General features: G+C 39.5%; 1 protein-coding gene across 2 annotated transcripts in view; it reads right to left on the minus strand.

Moving 5' to 3' along the window:
- The window catches only part of Ppp2r3a (protein phosphatase 2 regulatory subunit B''alpha), an 89,044-nt gene that overhangs the window by 43,090 nt on the left and 28,440 nt on the right, over positions 1-17,514 (minus strand). For both annotated transcript variants that reach the window (XM_051140636.1, XM_051140637.1), the window contains exons 3-5: positions 16,340-16,443; positions 12,992-13,094; positions 7,199-7,273 (exon numbers count right to left, since the gene is read on the minus strand). In XM_051140636.1, coding sequence (XP_050996593.1) covers positions 7,199-7,273; positions 12,992-13,094; positions 16,340-16,443 — 282 coding nt within the window. The remainder of the gene's footprint in view (positions 1-7,198; positions 7,274-12,991; positions 13,095-16,339; positions 16,444-17,514) is intronic.

The following is a 17,514-nucleotide window of genomic DNA, read 5'->3' on the forward strand; positions in this document are numbered from 1 at the left end:
CCACCAAAGTTAAGTCAATACCAAGTACCAATAAAAACATACTCATAGCCCCTTGTTCCCTATAGAAGCAGAAGCAGCAATTAAGTCTCCCAACCAGAAAACAAGACAAAACAGCAACAACCACAAAACAGCGAAGTACAAGGCCAGATAGATTCCAGCACAGAATTCTACCACAACTTCAAAGAAGAATAAACATCACAAACTATTCTATATAAAAAGAAAAACTAAAGGATCATTTCTTAATCCTTTTTATAAAGCCACTTTAACATGGTACCCAAGCCACACAAAGAGCTAAGGAAAATTATAGATCAATATCCCGTATGAACATTGATGCAAAGATTCTAAATAAAATACTTGCAAATCAAATACAAGAACACATCAAAAAGATTTTCCACCATGATCAAGTTGGCTTCATCCCAGAGATACAGGGATGATTCGACGACATACGTAAATCAATAAACATAATCTGCCACATAAACAGACTGAAAACCACATGATAATCTAATTAAATGCAGAAAAGGCCTTTGAAGAAATTCATCATCCCTTCATGATAAGTCCTGAAGAGACTAGGAATACAAGGGACATAATGTAATAAAGGCAAGCCCACAGCAATACCAACCTCAACAGAAACTCAAATTATTTCTACTAAAGCCAAGAACAAGACACGGATAGTCACTTTCTTCATACCTATTCAATATAGCACTTGGAGTCCTAACTAGAGCACTAGAACAGCCGGATAACTACAAATAGGAATGGAAGAAGCCAACATATCTTTATTTGCTGATGATATAATTTTCTACATAAAAGATCCTTAAAATTCTACCAGGAAACTTCTACAGTTGATAAACGCTGCCAGCAAAGAATCAGGACACAGAAATCAAGTACTTTTTTACAGTAGCCTCCCCCCCAAACCTCGGGCTAACTATAATTAAGCAAGTTAGACTTGAGTAATAAAAACTTCAGAACATGGACAAAATAAATTGAAGAAGACATCAGAAGATGGAAAAACCTCCAATACTTATGGATTGAAAGGACTAATATTGAAAATGATCATCTTACCAAAAGCAACCTACAAATTCAATGCAGTCCCCATCAAAATTTCAACAAAATTCTTCACAGAAATTTATTTCAACTTCATATGGAAACATAAAAAATTCAGGACAGCTAAAACAATCCTGAATAATAAAATTACTTATGGAGCTATACATTATCCCTGATTCCAATTCATATTACAGAGATACAGTAATAAAGACAGCATGGTGTTACCACAAAAAGGCATGTTGATCAATGGAATTGAAGACCCAGACATAAGCCCATATACCTTTGTACATCTGCCTTCTGACAAAAAAAAATTATATATATAGACACACACACACACACACACACACTGGGGAAAAAAACACATCTTCAATAAAAGGTGCTGGTCAAACTGGCTGATTGCATGTAGAATACAAATAAATCCATATTTATCACCCTGTACAAAACTCAACTCCAAATGGATCAAGGACCTAAGCATTAGACCAGATATCCTGACTTTGACAGAAGTGAAAGTGGAGAATATAATTGAACCAATTGTTGGCCCAATTAATAAAACACATAATGACACCTGTTGGCAAGGATTTAGGGAAAGGGGAACATTTGTCCATTGCTGGTGGGAGTGCAAACCACTTTGGAAATCAGTGTGGCTGTTCTTTAGGAAGCAGGTAACCATTCTACCTCAATACCCAGCTACACTAGGCTTGGGCATATACCCGAATGGACTCTAAATCCTACTACAGAGATACCTGCTCATCCATGCTCATTGTTGCTTTATATGTAACACTCAGAAACTGAAAATAGCCAAGAAACTTATCAGCTGATGAGTAGGTAATGAAAATCATAATTTACACAATAGACTAATATTTAGCTGTTAAAAAATTGTGAAATTCTCAAGTGAATGGATAGAGCTTAAAAAAAAAAAAAATCTGAGTAAGGTAACCCAGATCCAAAGAGACAACTATTGTATGTTTTCTCTTATATGTGGATGTTAGCTTTTAAGTCTTCAATATGTGTGCCACAATCTGAAAAATCACAGAGATTAGGTATTGAGAAAAGGACTAGCAGGGAGGAGAGGCATTCCCAAGGGAGGGGAAATATTGTTATGGAGAGACAAAGGAGAGACCAGGAGGATAAAATAGGGAAAGGGATGGAGGTGAAGGGTAAAGCAGAGAATATGGGGACGCACAGCTAAAGGACATTTAAAAAACATATGGACGCACTACTGCAGAAATGTTCTACAATATATACATATATGAAAGGAATCTAAATGCAATCACCAAATAATAGGGGAGACAATGCCCCAACTAGACATCTTAATGATACCAAGGTAAATAAACCTCCAGTGCCAGAACTAAGTTACATTTTGTTGAGTCTTTGGCCCCATGGAAATCCACATATATCACAGGCTATTGCCAAGGCTATTGGTTACTCTCCACAATCTCTATTGCTGAAGACAATACTTACAGATGCCAGCAAACAGAGAAGTAGAACTGGTGCTAACTAGAAGCCTCACTCCTCCTGACTAGCCTTCATGGTGTTGGAATGTACTCTGCATGCTATCAGAGGAGAAAGGTAATCATCAATATTTTCTAGCTACAAACCCTGGTCACCTGTAACAGTAACTTGCCTGCAATATATACTGGAGCAATAGTAGCACAAACGTTATAGGAGTAACCAACCACTTTTTTTTTTTAAATTGGACCTAAGGCCCTCTCCATGAGATAAAACTTGTAACACTGCTCACACATGCTATGGCACAAGTGTGGAGGTCTGAGGACAACTTTTGGGATTTGGTTATTCTCCACCTAGTTAGTTCAGGAATTGAACTAAGGTCATCAGGCTTATTGCCAGATCCCTTTACCTGCTGAACCATCTTGCTGGCCCTCAAAGTCAATTTCAATATACACATCAAAAATTTCTTGTTCAATATCATTAGAATTTGGTGTAAATTTCTCTCTCTCTCTCTCTCTCTCTCTCTCTCTCTCTCTCTCTCTCTCTGTTTTTCAAGACAGTGTTTCTCTGTGTAGCCTTGGCTGTCCTGGACTTGCTTTATAGACTAGACTGGCCTTGAAATCACAGAGATTCACCTGCCTCTGCCTCCCAGAGTGCTGTGATTATAGGCATGTGCTACTGCACCTGGCTGTAAATTTATTTGATTTAGACTATAATCCTAATTTAAAGTATGTATTCTACTCAAATACTTATGGAAGCAAGATATAATATAAAACTTTTATCTGTATTTATTTTCTCTCCTTTCTACTTCTTTTTAAAAAGATTTATTTATTATGTATACAGTGTGCATTAGATCACATTATAGATGGTTGTGAGCCACCATGTGGTTGCTGGGAATTGAATTCAGGACCTCTGGAAGAGCAGACAATGCTCTTAACCCCTGAGCCATCTCTCCAGCCCCCTTCCTACTTCTTAAAAAAATGTTTAAATGTATGTTTATGAATATATACTTCTATATGTAATGTGGGTGCCCATGGAGTTCAAAAGAGGGCTTTGGAGTCCCCTAGAGCTGGAGTCACAGGTAGCTGTTCGCTGCCCGTGTGGGTACTAGGACCAAACTGCTCCTCTGGAAGGGCAGTACATACTCCTAACTATGGAGCCATTTTTCCAGCCCCCCTTTTACCTTTTTGCAGAATTTAAACATTTTCTAAGTTTTATGTGATGGAGAGATGGTTCAGTGATTACGAATACTTGTTGCTCTCACAGAGGACCTAAGTTTGGTTCCCAGCACCCACATGGTGGCTCACAGCCATGTGTTCAAGGGATCTGGTGCCCTCTTCTGACCTCTGTGGCATCAGGCAGGCACACGATACATATACATACATTTAGGCGCAACTCTCACACATCTAAAATATAAAACTCTAAGTTTGTTAGGTGTGTTCTGCTTTGAACCTTTGTTAAGCTACTTCTTTAGCAGAGTAAAACAACACATCTGTATCTTCCATCGCTCTAGTCTCCATATTCTGAGGCCCAACTTGATAGCGTATTTTCTCTATTATTGTGTGTGCATTTTACATCACTGAAGTAGGGCTACCATCTAGTGGCGAAAGCATGCAGCAGCTGGCTCTCCATTATGCTTGCTAGTGTAACAACATTTTCTCAATTTTAAAATATAAAAAAGCAAGAATCATTATTTACTACTAATGAGAGGAATGAAACTGAATCTTTCACCAAGACTTCTAGTCAACTTAACAGACAAGTTGAATCCTGTGTCAGTCTCCATTCTTTATACAATGGAAACTAATTAACAATATAGGCAGCCAGGAAAGGAAATGTTTGGCTCTATTACATCTTTCTTTCTTTCTTCCTTCCTTCCCCCACCCCCTTTTTTTCTGAAACAGGGTCTCTCTGTGTAGCCTTGGCTGTCCTAGAACTCTCTTTGTAGACCAGGCTGGCCTCAAACTCACAGCGATCTGCCTGCCTCTGCTCCTTAGTGTTGGGATTAAAGGCGTGCGCCACTACATCCAGCTATATGCTGTTTTTAAAAAATTTATTTATTTATTATTTTATATGCATCAGTGTTTTGCCTGTTTATATGTCTATGTGAGGATTTCAGTTAGAACTGAAAGTTTCAGACAGGTGTGAGCTGCCATGTGGGTACTGGGAATTGAGCCTGGGTCCTCTGGAAGAACAGTCAGTGCTCCCAACCGCTAAGCCATTTCTCTAGCCCGCTATATGCTTTTTCTAAAAAAGTAAATGAAATACAGACAGAAATTAACAAATAACGCAGGTGATGAGTGCAAATAAACACACTCAAACAATAGAAGCCTTGCTCTTGTACGTGGAAAGACATAGTGAATGGACTAGTAATTCATTCCTTAACTTTTATGGCTCTGAAATTTTTTCATGGTCTTTCTAAATAACTTGGAAAACTACTAAATGTTTCTAAAAAGTGATTTCTTTCTCTGTCAAGAGAAAAGGGGAATGAGTTTAAAAGCTCTCAGTGGTGAGAAGCAGCTACTGCACAGCTTAGTAATTTTAGCCTAAAGTGATAGATTCAGGCCAAGTGAGACACTGACTGAGTAAAGCACTAAGACACCATCTGTGCAAGCTCAGAATAACTTCACTGCTGGTGCCAGTGCCACGGAGAAGTCTCTGAAGGCTCACTGCTCACTTAAAAAACTTAAATGGGTACCATCTTTCCCAAAAGCTGGCATATGTTGGCATACATTAAGCAGAGCATTTATTCATTAACAAACTCTTTGCCTAACATGCAAAACTGTAATTCAAAGGCTATTTTAATTTTCATTCACTATTAAAAAGGCTTACTTTTCAGCTAGTAACTTTTTAAGGAAATATAAAAGAATATCGGCTGACTTTTAGCCTAATTTCTTACTTAGGTGATGTTGTTTTAGTCTAAAAACAAATAATAAAATAGTTACCAAAATAAAATGTATATTCCTGCATCACAGACCTTTGTGATTTATGTAATTACGATCTTTGCTGTTTTTGTTATGAGCAGGTGTTTCTTTAGTTTGGCCACTTTTGTGCCTAAGAATACAATTAGGGCCGGGCATAGTGGCATACACCTTTAATCCCAGTAGAAGCAGGCAGATCTCTGTGAGTTCTAGGCCAGCGTGGTCTACAAAGAGAGTCTACGACAGCCAAGGCTACACAGAGAAACCTTGCTCAAAAAACAAAAACAAACAAAAAAAAAAAAAAAAAGAAAGAAAGAAAGGAAAGAAAAAAAGAATACAATTAGCCAATTTCATAATAGATCTTATGTTGCATGTTTTTAGAAAAACTCACTGTACAAATTTAAAATAATACTAAAGTTTCACTGGCTGCATGCCATTATTTGACTAGATTACTTTCGTTTCGATACACATGTGCATTCCATGGTGTGACTGTATATGTCGGAGAACAACCTATGGAGTTGGGTCTCTTTTTCCGCCATGTTGTTCTAGGTACCAAAATCAGGTTTGTTTTGGAGACAAGGTCTATCTATGCAGTCCTGGCTGTAGTGGAATTTGCTATGTAGACCTGGATGGCCTTCAAATTCATAGGGATTCGCCAGTCTCTGCCTTCTGAGTGTTTGGATTAAAGGCAGACATCACAATGTCTAGTTGCTGAGCCTTCTTATTGGCCAAAATTTTACCATGTGTTTTAGCATCAAGACAGCCAATGGGAAGGAAAGGAAGACAATCCAAGGAGAGGAAGATACTTAAATAACACAGTAGCTATTTGTTATTATAGAATTATATTCTCAGACTGACAGAGTTCTCCCTAGAGGAGACTGCCCTGTTTACCTGAGTTATCTAAGTAAGCTATTGGCAAAGGCTGTCTCACTTGAGTGCATCTGTGAATATGAAGTGTATCTTGAGCTTGTGCTTTGGATACCCCATCCCCAAATAATCTTGGGACTATTTGGGCAGAGACTGTACTACTGGCCTGCACCCTCTCACTCATAATGGCATCTACTTGTGGCTCATTAGATCAGACTCTACCTTGGGAACAGGAGTGTGAGCACCTCAACCAGCTGGAATTGTGAGAATGTTATTTCAGATTCCTACATGGTTTGTTCTGTTTACACATAAGCTACTTCTCATTATTTCTAGACACTTTCAGGGGTCTAGAGACTTTTTTAAGGGAATAATCTGCTGACAATTATTTTCAGTATTACTTGGAAATGCTAAAGCTCACCGAATATGGAAATCTGTAACAGTAAGGACATTGGGTAGAGAGGTGGATTAAAAGCACTGGCTGCTCTTCCAGAGGACCCATAGATCTCCAGAACCCACATGGCAGCTCACAACAAACTTGCAGCTCCAGGTCTAGGGGATATGATGCCCTCTCTTGGCTTCCTCAGGCACTGCATGCACATGAGCACAGATATACATGGAGGCAGAATACCCATACAAATAAAATAAGATGAAAATGTATCTTGAAAAAGAGTAAATATATTCCTAATAATACCAGACAGAATATTAGGGCAATTTTATATCATAGACCTCTTTTAAATATTGATCATGTGAAGGAATATGAATACATATAAAAATACTTATTTACTTTCACTTTTATCTTCTATTTAAAATAATTATTATAGTCCAAATTACCTTTTGTACAACAATGCAAAAGCCTGGGTACTAGATAACAATAAAGAGGCAACTTAAGCAGCTTTATTACAACAAATCAGCACTCATCTTACCGTGGTGATGTAGCGGGAATGGAATTCTGGAGCATCTTTTAGGAAGGTGAGGCCAGGGTGTGTATCTACCACATCCTTAAAAAGATTGAAATCAAAACTAAGTTAACAGATTAAAAAAAACAAAAAACAAACAAAACAAAAAAGCTGCCTAGAAGTTTTCTCTTCTTCCAGAATAGGCTGACACTTGAGCAAATCTTCTATTCTGGAACACTGCATAATGCACTGAATATTTAATTAATACCTAATTATAAGCATGTTTATAATATATAATGTTCTACATGCATATAATAATATGCTTAAATATGAAGATTTAAAATTAACTAATTTGGTGATTTGTGAGTCAAATGTCTTAGAGGTATGTATGTACTGTAATCTTGACACATTAAAGGTTGAAAAGGTTTACTAAGAGTTATGACAGAGAAGCCAACAAAAATGATTTTCTTAATGTAGAAACATGAAATTTTTGAAAGAGAAAAAAAAAAGCTACAGAGCCAAGCTTATGCCCATTAGTTTTCTTCTCTGTCTTTATTTTTTTAAACAGTTGTAGCCAGCTGTGCTAGCACACTTGCATTTTCACAAGTGAGAGAAGTGACAAGACAGAAAGATTCCAAGTTTGAGGCCGAACCATTGAGTGAAATTATATTTCAAAGAAAAAGATGATGATGTGGACAAATTCATTTTAAACTTAAGATTTTGTTTATCTTGGCAGGCGTGGTGGTGCATGACTTTAACCCCAGCACTCAGGAGGCAGAGGCAGGCAGATTGCTGTGAGTTCAAGGCCAGCCTGGCCTACAAAGTGAGTATAGGACAGCCAACGCTACACAGAGAAACCCTGTCTCGAAAAGCAAAAAACAAACAAAAATTTTGTTTATCTTAAAATCTATTATCTTGTTCTTGTGGGAGACTATTAGGTAAAACATTGAAAATTATTTTTAATTGCCTAATTGGAATTTTAAAGTACTTTGACTCTAGAGAATGTTAGAAATAGTTACTCGTAAATTAATAGCCAGAGGCAAGTGCAAATGCCAAACCAGAAATATCGTTCTATCAATACAGCTTAAACTGGATTTTATTGCTTGTGGTTTTGTAAATTTGGAAATAAGTTTAATTTTCAGATGAATTGTGAAAAACACTGCAGAGAAATTTTCTATGTCTTCCTTCCAGCTTCCTAAGATAGTAAGTCACAAACCACAGAACAATTATCAAAACTAGAAAATAAATGTCCGTATAGCACTGAACTATAGACCTTAGTCAAACCTCACCATTTCCCAGTTCTGTCCCTCTAGTCTACCGCGTTTAATCTTCGTGGTCTCTCTGGTCTCTGATCTGCGATGGTTCTTTCTGGCTTTCATGATTGCACTGATTATAATGAATTCCTGTAAGTTACACCTCTCAGTTGGCTTTGTCTTAACTTTTCTGTTAGATTAAATTCACATATTTTCATCAGGAAAAGCACAAAAATGATGCTGGGTCCCCTTCCAGTGCACCACACAGGCACTATATGATTTGGCCATGTGGAACTCTCGTTTAGGACTCTCTGTCCTTCTGACTGCCCTGTCCTTTTGTACTTTAAGTTCGTCCTGTGTTTTCCCTTCCCTATAGCTTGTATCACCCTTTTCCCTAAGAGTCTATAGTTTGTTTTAGTGGAGAATAGTTTTAGGACTTGAGTCTAGGTACTGAGCGTGTCCATTATTACTGAGCATCTCTGCTCTCAGACCCTGTAAGCATAACTAGGAGACACATGTATGTGCCCTTGTGAAACTATACGGATAGATATCAAATATTCCGTATTAGCAAGGAATTCTAATTCCAATCCAATACCACAAAGTTTACTCAAGCCCTGCTTTTCTTTGTAACTATAAAAGTAAGAAACCTGGCTCTCATCTACAGTGTAGTTACTTATTTGTTCAATCCGACTATACCAACAGAGCTACTAACATCATTGAGAAATAAATATATACAATGTATTTGGTTTTTGGTTTGAAAATTTTATACATGCCTACAATGTATTTGGTCAAATGTACCCTCCCACTCCCTCCCTCATTGCCTGCCATTTTTCATCTCTCAACTTCATGTCTTCTTTTTAAAAATTTCACCAGGTCCATTCAGTGCTGCATGTATGTGTGTGAGTGCAAGACCATTTACTGGATGTGGGTAGTTTCTTAAGGGCGACATCCCTGAGGGCCATTTCTCTCCTTTAGTAGCCACCAGGCCATAACCCTGTCATATTTGGCAAATACTGTTTTATGTTGATGTCTATGATCATTGGCACTTATAATCTTTTTGCCCCTCTTCTATAATGATTCTTGTCCTACTTAGTTGAACATTCCATAGTCTTTTCTGCTCTGCACACTGACCAGGTGTGGGTCTCTGTATTAATCATCATCTACTGCAGGAAGAAGTGGAACCCAGGTCCTTGGCAAGAGCAGCAAGTGTTCTTAGTCACTGAGCCATCTCTTGAGCCCCACATTTTCTGGGATAAACGCCACTGGGTCATGGCATATTCTATTTGGTACCATTTTATTACGTTTTATCACTAGTCATGAAATTGCACTTATTTGCAGTTTTCTTTGTACTGTGTTCACTTGACTTAGGGTACCAGTGATATCTGCTTTAGAAATTACTTATACAGGAGCCATTTCAATACTCTGGAATGATTGATTTATAGAACATAAAGACTACCTGGTCTTTGAAAATTTGGACAATTTCTCTTGTGAAACTACCTGTCATTAGTTCTTTTTAGAGAAGTAGCTCATTAACATCTTTACAACTTCTGTAAAAATCTGTCTGTTAAATTTTCCAAATCAAATGAGGTCAATCTAGGTAAGTCACATGTGTCTTTCTAGAAAATTGTCCATTTCACTTAGAGTTTAAAAATTTGTTTCCATAGGGTTTGTATAAAAGAATTAACAATTTAATTTTCACAATACAAATGAAAACACATTTTTGGTTCCATTTCTTCTTTCCCAAATTATTCTGATAAGAAGAGGGAAGTGAATCTCGTTATGTTGTTAGGAAACACTCAGAGTCACAACACCATAATTTCTTGAAGAAGTAAAATAAATAAGCTAAAACTGATATAAAGAAGCCTTTCCCCTCTTTAGCTGGCCGGATAAGTGGGTATAACCAAGGGAAAATCAGCTCTAGTCATTGGAGGCCCATGTGTCTGTCACTGGCATGCCTCTTTCCAGGTCTCACTGGCATTATCTCAAGAGAAGGGCCTATCACTGGCATCATGTGAAGTCCCTGATCTGTGCATCACAAGAGCTGTCAAAGTGGTGACTCCTCTTTCTTGTCCCAGCCTGTGCTGCTGCCATAGCAGCTATCAAAATGGAGGCATCTGTCAAAATGGTGGTTTCTGTTCGGTAGCAAGGCTTCCTCAGCATGCTGCCATTGTGAAATGCCACCGTGGGGGCTGTCTACAAGTGCATACTTTCCCAACTCAACCCCAGTGGAATATCCTGTGAGATAACAGTGCAGGAGCTGTCCTTGGTGGAAGCCTCTCCACTCCAGTCTCTGTAGGCTATTCATGCTGACTCAAGTTGCAGGGAAAGTCGTCCTGCTTGGGGGGGGAGGGGGGGAAGGCTGCGGGTGGGGGGGAGGCACTCCCTTTTAAACTTTGTATACTCTGTAAACCCTCAAGGCAGCAAAGTGGCCAGGCCCTGGCCTGAGGAGCTCCGGCAGCTAGGCCCCTCCCCTAGACTTTACTGTCATAACAGTGTTTCTAGCCTCTGAAACTGTCACAAAGGTCATCTCCAGTCCTTCAATAGGACCCATCCCAGATAATTTTAGGTGAAAAGTCTGAATAAAAAGCCACCAATCCCTGAGCTCCCCAAGCATAGGGCCTGAAATCTCTCCAATCCTCACTCTGGAAATCTTTGTCCTGAAAAGCTCTCCCCTAAGAAACCCTTTATAAAAGGCTGTGTCTGCTCAGTTCCCTGCTGCCTCTTCCTGGGAGCAGAGGCAGTCACTGCTGGATTCGTCCCTCCGATAAATCTCTTGTAAGAGATTTGCTGCCTGGCGTGACTCTCATTGGAAGAAGCCAAGAAGCAATGAAGAAAGTAGAAGAAGCAGATATGGGGTGGTGCTGAGGCTCCTGAGCTTCAGCTCAGCTGGGGCTACCCTCCCCTGGGAGCTGCAGCGCCTCTGTTGAGGCCTCCTCTCAGAGCTGTGTGGTTCTTGGGCACCCTTTCTCGGGATGCCCTTCCATTCAGATACCTTCTCCCTTCAGAGCTCTGCTTTTAACCATTGGGCCAACACTCCATCTCAAAACATAGTTCTGAGATTTATTAAAGATCTGATACATATCCTTTCCACATGTAAAAAACATTTGTAAACAATAGGTTTTAACATCTCTAAACAGAAAAGGAAAAAGTGGGAAGTGTACTGTTTTTTCATTTATTTGGCTCTATTAGTGAAACCTTCCACACAAGTGAGTTCCCTGGATGAGTAAACAGAGAGCCTATGCAAATAATGTAAATTACTCATCTCCTTGAAATCTGGTGACAGTAATAAGGCCTGTTGCCCTTAACTGAAATTACTCCTAGGCTGGAGTGCTCTGATAGGCAGGCTTTGTGTCTCTCTTTTTCTCTCCTACGAGTATTTTCTTTATACTCTGTTCTTGTCTACGTTTGAGGGCTGGTGGCAACTGTTTGCGAATCTCAGTATGCTTGATTCAAGTTTCCGTTCTCTCATTCCTTCACTCATCCGTTTCCTGAGACAGAGCTTGGTGTGTTTAGTAGTGTAGGTTACATATTCTTGCTCCATCTCCTAGTGCTAGGATAATAGATAGGCACTGGCAAGCACCACCATGCACAGCTCTTCTTCCTATTCTAATCTTCTGTTACAAACAGATTTTAGTGGAAAAATCAGAGATCTGTGCTTAAATAAAAAAAGTCAAGATGCCCTAAGCTAAGACTTCAGAGCCATGATAGTTGTTCTGATTATTCCCCAGCCTTTTATTGTTTCTCAACAGATTCTTTCCTTTTACTTTTTAAATTTTTCATACAACATTATTTTAATTATATTCTTTCCCCGTCTCTAGCTCCTCCTGGATCCCCAACTTCAATTTTTCTCATTCTTAAAAACAAACAAGCAAAGAAACCCCCAAACCCAATATACACACACACACACACCACCACCACCACCACCACCACCACCACCACCACCACCACCGAGTTCATTATTTTATGTTGGCCAGCTCTTCCTGACCATGAGGCTTGCCCTGGACTATGGTTGGTATGCCCAGTGTCACTCCATTAAGAAAACAGATTTTCTCTCTTCCAGATGCTATGAGTTCCTGCTAGGTCCTTAATTATGGTTGATTTTTAGCATCTTCCAAGCTATCTTTGCAAATTCTAAAGTTTCATAAGATGCTTCAGTGATTACTGTGAATGACTAAGGAGGAGGCTGGATGCAGTGGGAACAGCCCTGTTTTGTCTATTTTATATTGTGGGGTCTGTTGTAGATTCATTTAACAAAAGATTTTACTACTTTTTACTACTACAACAAATTTAAAAACCATCCTTAGCAATCTGGCTTCTAGATGCGTGTAGCTCAACTGCACAGTATTATAATCACACTTCAAAATGAAAAAAAAAAAAAATCCTCTCACCAGTCATGGTGGCATAAGCTTAAACCTAGCACTTGGAATAGGGAGTTTGATGTAGTCCATGCCATACAGTAAGATGCTGTCCCTAACAGACAGACAACCCCAGAACCATTCAGTCAAACAAACAGCCTCTTTTCAAATTCCAAAAATAAATCCCATTTTGGAAAGATACTAAAAATCACCTGCAGTAAAGGAATAAAATCCTCCTGTTCTAGATAGCTGCAGCTGGGCTTCGCCAGAAGCCAGACGAACTTGGAGGCATCGTCATGATGGCTTCTTAGCAACCTGCAAAAGAAACAATGGTTAGGGAGCTCTGCTGCTCAGTGCATACAGTGACTACACATGGACAGGCTGGGAGCTCTGCTGCTCAGTGCATACAGTGACTACACAGGGACAGGCCGGGAGCTCTGCTGCTCAGTGCACACAGTGACTACACATGGACAGGCCGGGAGCTCTGCTGCTCAGTGCATACAGTGACTACACATGGACAGGCTGGGAGCTCTGCTGCTCAGTGCATACAGTGACTACACAGGGACAGGCCGGGAGCTCTGCTGCTCAGTGCACACAGTGACTACACATGGACAGGCCGGGAGCTCTGCTGCTCAGTGCATACAGTGACTACACATGGACAGGCTGGGAGTTTTAGTCTGACTTGGGTGCTATTTAGATTAAGACTCAAGTCTTGTTTTTTCATTTTCAGTGCTGGGGATTAAAGTGCAAGCTTTGTGCAAGTCCCTCCTACTAAGCTACCCTGCTGCCCAAATGCTCCCTTTTCAGTGGCTTCCATACTGATTTTCGTCAAATAAGTATCAACTACAAGATGGTAAACTTTTCTTCTAGAGTGTTTTTGAGACTGAGACCATGGGGTAAGATGAACTGCTTCAGTGTAACACAGGACACACAGAGCCACAGCTTCTGAGTCAGTAAGAAGGAAAGACCTTAGATAGATTACTGTGCACTGGAGGAGATGTCACAGTCTTTTTATTTTGTTTTTGTTTTTTGCTTTTTTCGTGACAAGATTTCTTTGTGTAGCCTTGGCTGTCTTGGACTAGTATTGTAGACTAGGCTGGTCTCAAACTCACAGAGATCCGCCTGCCTCTGCCTCCTGAGTGCTGGAGTTAAGGGTGTGCACCACCACTGCCGCTACTGTTAGGCTGACATATTCATGACCAGCCTGACAGGGGGATTTTAAACTTTGACTTCGAAAGAACAAGTTTTAGAAAACCCGTCTCTGTTAAGTCTTCTAAGTTTCTAGAACTCTTCACCTCCAACAATTTGCTGGGTATTTCCATATACTCTGACAGAAAAGTCAAAACACTGAAAAAGGAAAATTTAAAAGCTTTTCAAACTAGTCCTTTCTCTGGACTGTTTTTTTAAATGGTGACCAAGCCAGGTAGTGGTAGAGCATGGCTTTAATCCCAGAATTTAGGAGGCAGAGTAGGAGAATCTCCATGAGTTCGAGGCCAGCCTGGCATACAGAGTGAGTTCCAGGACAGCCAGGGCTACACAGAGAGACCTTGTCTTGAAAAACAAAACAAACAAACAAGAAAAAAACCAAAACATGTGTGCAGGTCTTTGTTATCTGGGTCGAAACTTTGAAGTCTTTTAATTTAAAAAAAAAAATTTTATTCTCTAAATTCAATTATCAACTCCAAATTTTATTTTCCTTCTTGAATGCTCTATTGAATGCTAACTGTATGTGAGGTATTGTATCTGGCCTTGAAGGAGCTTGGATAAAAGGAAATAGAAGGAGTTCTACTCCCTGTAAGGAGTGCACAGTGCGGTGCGTGGTCACCAGCAGAATTGTACTCCTGTGGAACAACTGCAACATGAGCTACGTAGCTGTAAAAACTCTACACATTTTCAGAGCAGGCCAGGGTGCGCATGTGTATGCCAAAATGTTTGAGTTCTGTATTATCACCTTCTAGTTCATTATTTATGCCTGAATACTTTTTGGACTTAAGAAAAAAACTTACACTGTAGCTCAGGCTAGGCAGGAAGTGATAGCAATCTTCCTCAGTTAGCCTTCAAAGTGTTGGAATTACAGGCATGAGCCCTTATGCCTGACTTAAATATTTTATTTTTTTATTTATTTATTATGTATACAGTGTTCTGTATGCATGCCAAAAGAGGGCACCAGATCGCATTACAGATGATTGTAAACCACCATGTGGTTGCTGGGTATTGAACTCAGGACTTTTGGAAGAGCAGGCAGTGCTCTTAACCACTGAGCCATCTCTCCAGCCCTTAAATATTTTAATATACTGTATTTGGAACTTAAATTGCTTTCTGTGAAGGGTGAAATTAAAAAAATTTTTTTTTAAAACTCAAACCCCTTTCCTAGGAATGGTGACTCAAACCTTCATTCACTTACATTTGAGCCTTCCTTTCACAATCTGGTTTTTAAGTGGTGTTTTTAGAGAAACTGCCACTAGAGGGCACCCAAACCATTTTAGTAACTGACAATGTACAGGCATCCTCTAGGCTTCTTTTACTACAGGAGGGATGAATTCAGTTACGGTGCTACATAACTCTGTGAACAGTTTCCTGCAGACTTGCCCATCATGACTTTTTGTTCATTTGCTTTTCTGCAGAAGTTGTTTTTCCCAAAGATGACAACTCATTTCAATAAATGGATATGGCTGCTGTGACTGGATGGCTAGTGAGCCCCTGGGATCCCGTTACTGTGTCTCGTGATGTTTAGGTTACAGGTACACACAGCCGCACCCGGCTTTTTATGTGGGTGCTGGGGATTTGAGCCTAAGTCCTCATGTTTGCACCTTATCCACAGAGCCACCTCTCTAGCCTGCAGAACTTGTGATACGCATGGCTCTACTCTTAAAGGAGAGCCCTTATTTACTTTTATCATTGTTATTGGATTGAAATTCTGAGTCTCTACTTTTATAGGTAAAACCGAGAAAGAAACTATCAAATAGCTACTGAAAAGTATCTCTGCAGAGTTGCTTTACTGTTTACAAACGCAATATTAAAGATCAGAAAAAATGATGTGTATGAGTGTTTTGTCTGTTATGTACCACACACATGCATGCCTGGTACCTGAGGAGGTCAGAAAAGGGCTTTGGATCCCCAGGAACTAGAGACACAAAAGGTTACAAGTCACCATGTGGGTGCTGGGAGTCAATCTAAGGACATCTAAAGGAGCAACCTGTGCTCTTAACTGCTGAGCCATCTCTCTAGCCCCACTTTTGAGTCAGGGTCTTACTAGGTAGCCCTGGCTAGCCTGGAACTAGCTATGTAGACCAGGCTGGCTTCAAACTCATAGATCTGCTTGCCTCTGCATATTCAGTGCTAAGAGTTAAGGAATATATCACCACACCTGGCATTATTTAATGGCATAATAGACAATGTCTTGTGGCAAAGAGCTTGTTGGTATAAATGGTAATGAATCATAGAATTTTCCTTATTGAACTATTAGATACAAAGAAAATGAATAAGCTAATAAGATAAATACAATTTGTAGGGACCACCCAGTTCTTTCCTAGCCTCAGAATGACTGCTTTCATGCTTACTTTTTCCACATGGCAACGAATGACTGTGCTGTCACAGATCCAGTCTTCTCTCCTCCTGCAGCCTTGAACATGGGGGCTTTCCAATAGAGTGGACAGCCACAGACCTGCAAACAAAAGCAAAACAGAGTAAGCTAAGGGAAGGGAAGAGATAGCATAGTCAAAAGAAGAGACATGGACTTTTACCTGTCATGCCACAGTGGATAAAAGGGCTGTCGGGGTGAATGAGAGAAAGGGGAGGGAGGAGGAGGCAGACAAACAAAACAGAGGACTCCATGTTTGGGGAAGTAAGTGAAAAGCCTTTTATCTGCTTTCAAAATTAATCTTTCTCCCAATAATAGCTGCCAAAAAAACAAAAACAAAAAACCAAACCTAGCACCTCTTCCTGTCACTCTTACGTTATATATTTTTCTACCTTCTAGAAAGACATGACTAAACTTCTAGTTGTATGTCTTTCATTTCTTGAGCAGAAAATGTAGTCATTTTTATTATGAGGTCACTTGCCATTAAAACACTCTACTACCAACTTCCTTGTTCTCCTTGCCTATTGTTATTAAGCTCCAGGTTTACAAAACAGCAACAAACAAAAAACTAGAAAAGGGACTTCAGAGATGGCTCAGTGGCTAAGAAAGCACAGTGCTCTCCAGCACCCATAGCAGGCGGCTCACAACCAGTGTTTATAACTCCAGCTCAGGGTCATCTGATACCTTTGAGTTCTGCGGGCACCCGTCCCACACCCACCACCCACCCACAATTTGATGTCCCCCTTTCCTGAAAACACTAGGATGTGTAAGGAAACAGCAATCAAATCTATTAAAGTGGTTATAATTCAAGTAAAAGGTGAAAAAATAAGACACAAAGTGGCATCATTTATGTTAGAAGATTGCAAGTAACTATGCATTATAAAAATGTTAGCAAAGAATTAGAATAAACTTCAAGACCACAAAGAGCTCCAGCTTTTCTTCTCCTTAATAAAATGTTCTGATTTTTAATTAAAAAATATCCTTAAGTAGTACCCAATTACTCTTGCAAGAAAGAGTTCTTACTAAATTACCAATTTTTTCTTAAAGGGAAAATTTATTTCCAATAGCACATAAATATTAATATATACTCCAAATCTTCCTAATTTTGTCCATACATGGAAAGCATGTTTCCAATCTAGAACTCTGTGCAGGAGG

The sequence above is a fragment of the Acomys russatus genome, chromosome 32 (genome assembly GCF_903995435.1).
Source record: "Acomys russatus chromosome 32, mAcoRus1.1, whole genome shotgun sequence".
Lineage (NCBI taxonomy): Eukaryota > Metazoa > Chordata > Mammalia > Rodentia > Muridae > Acomys > Acomys russatus.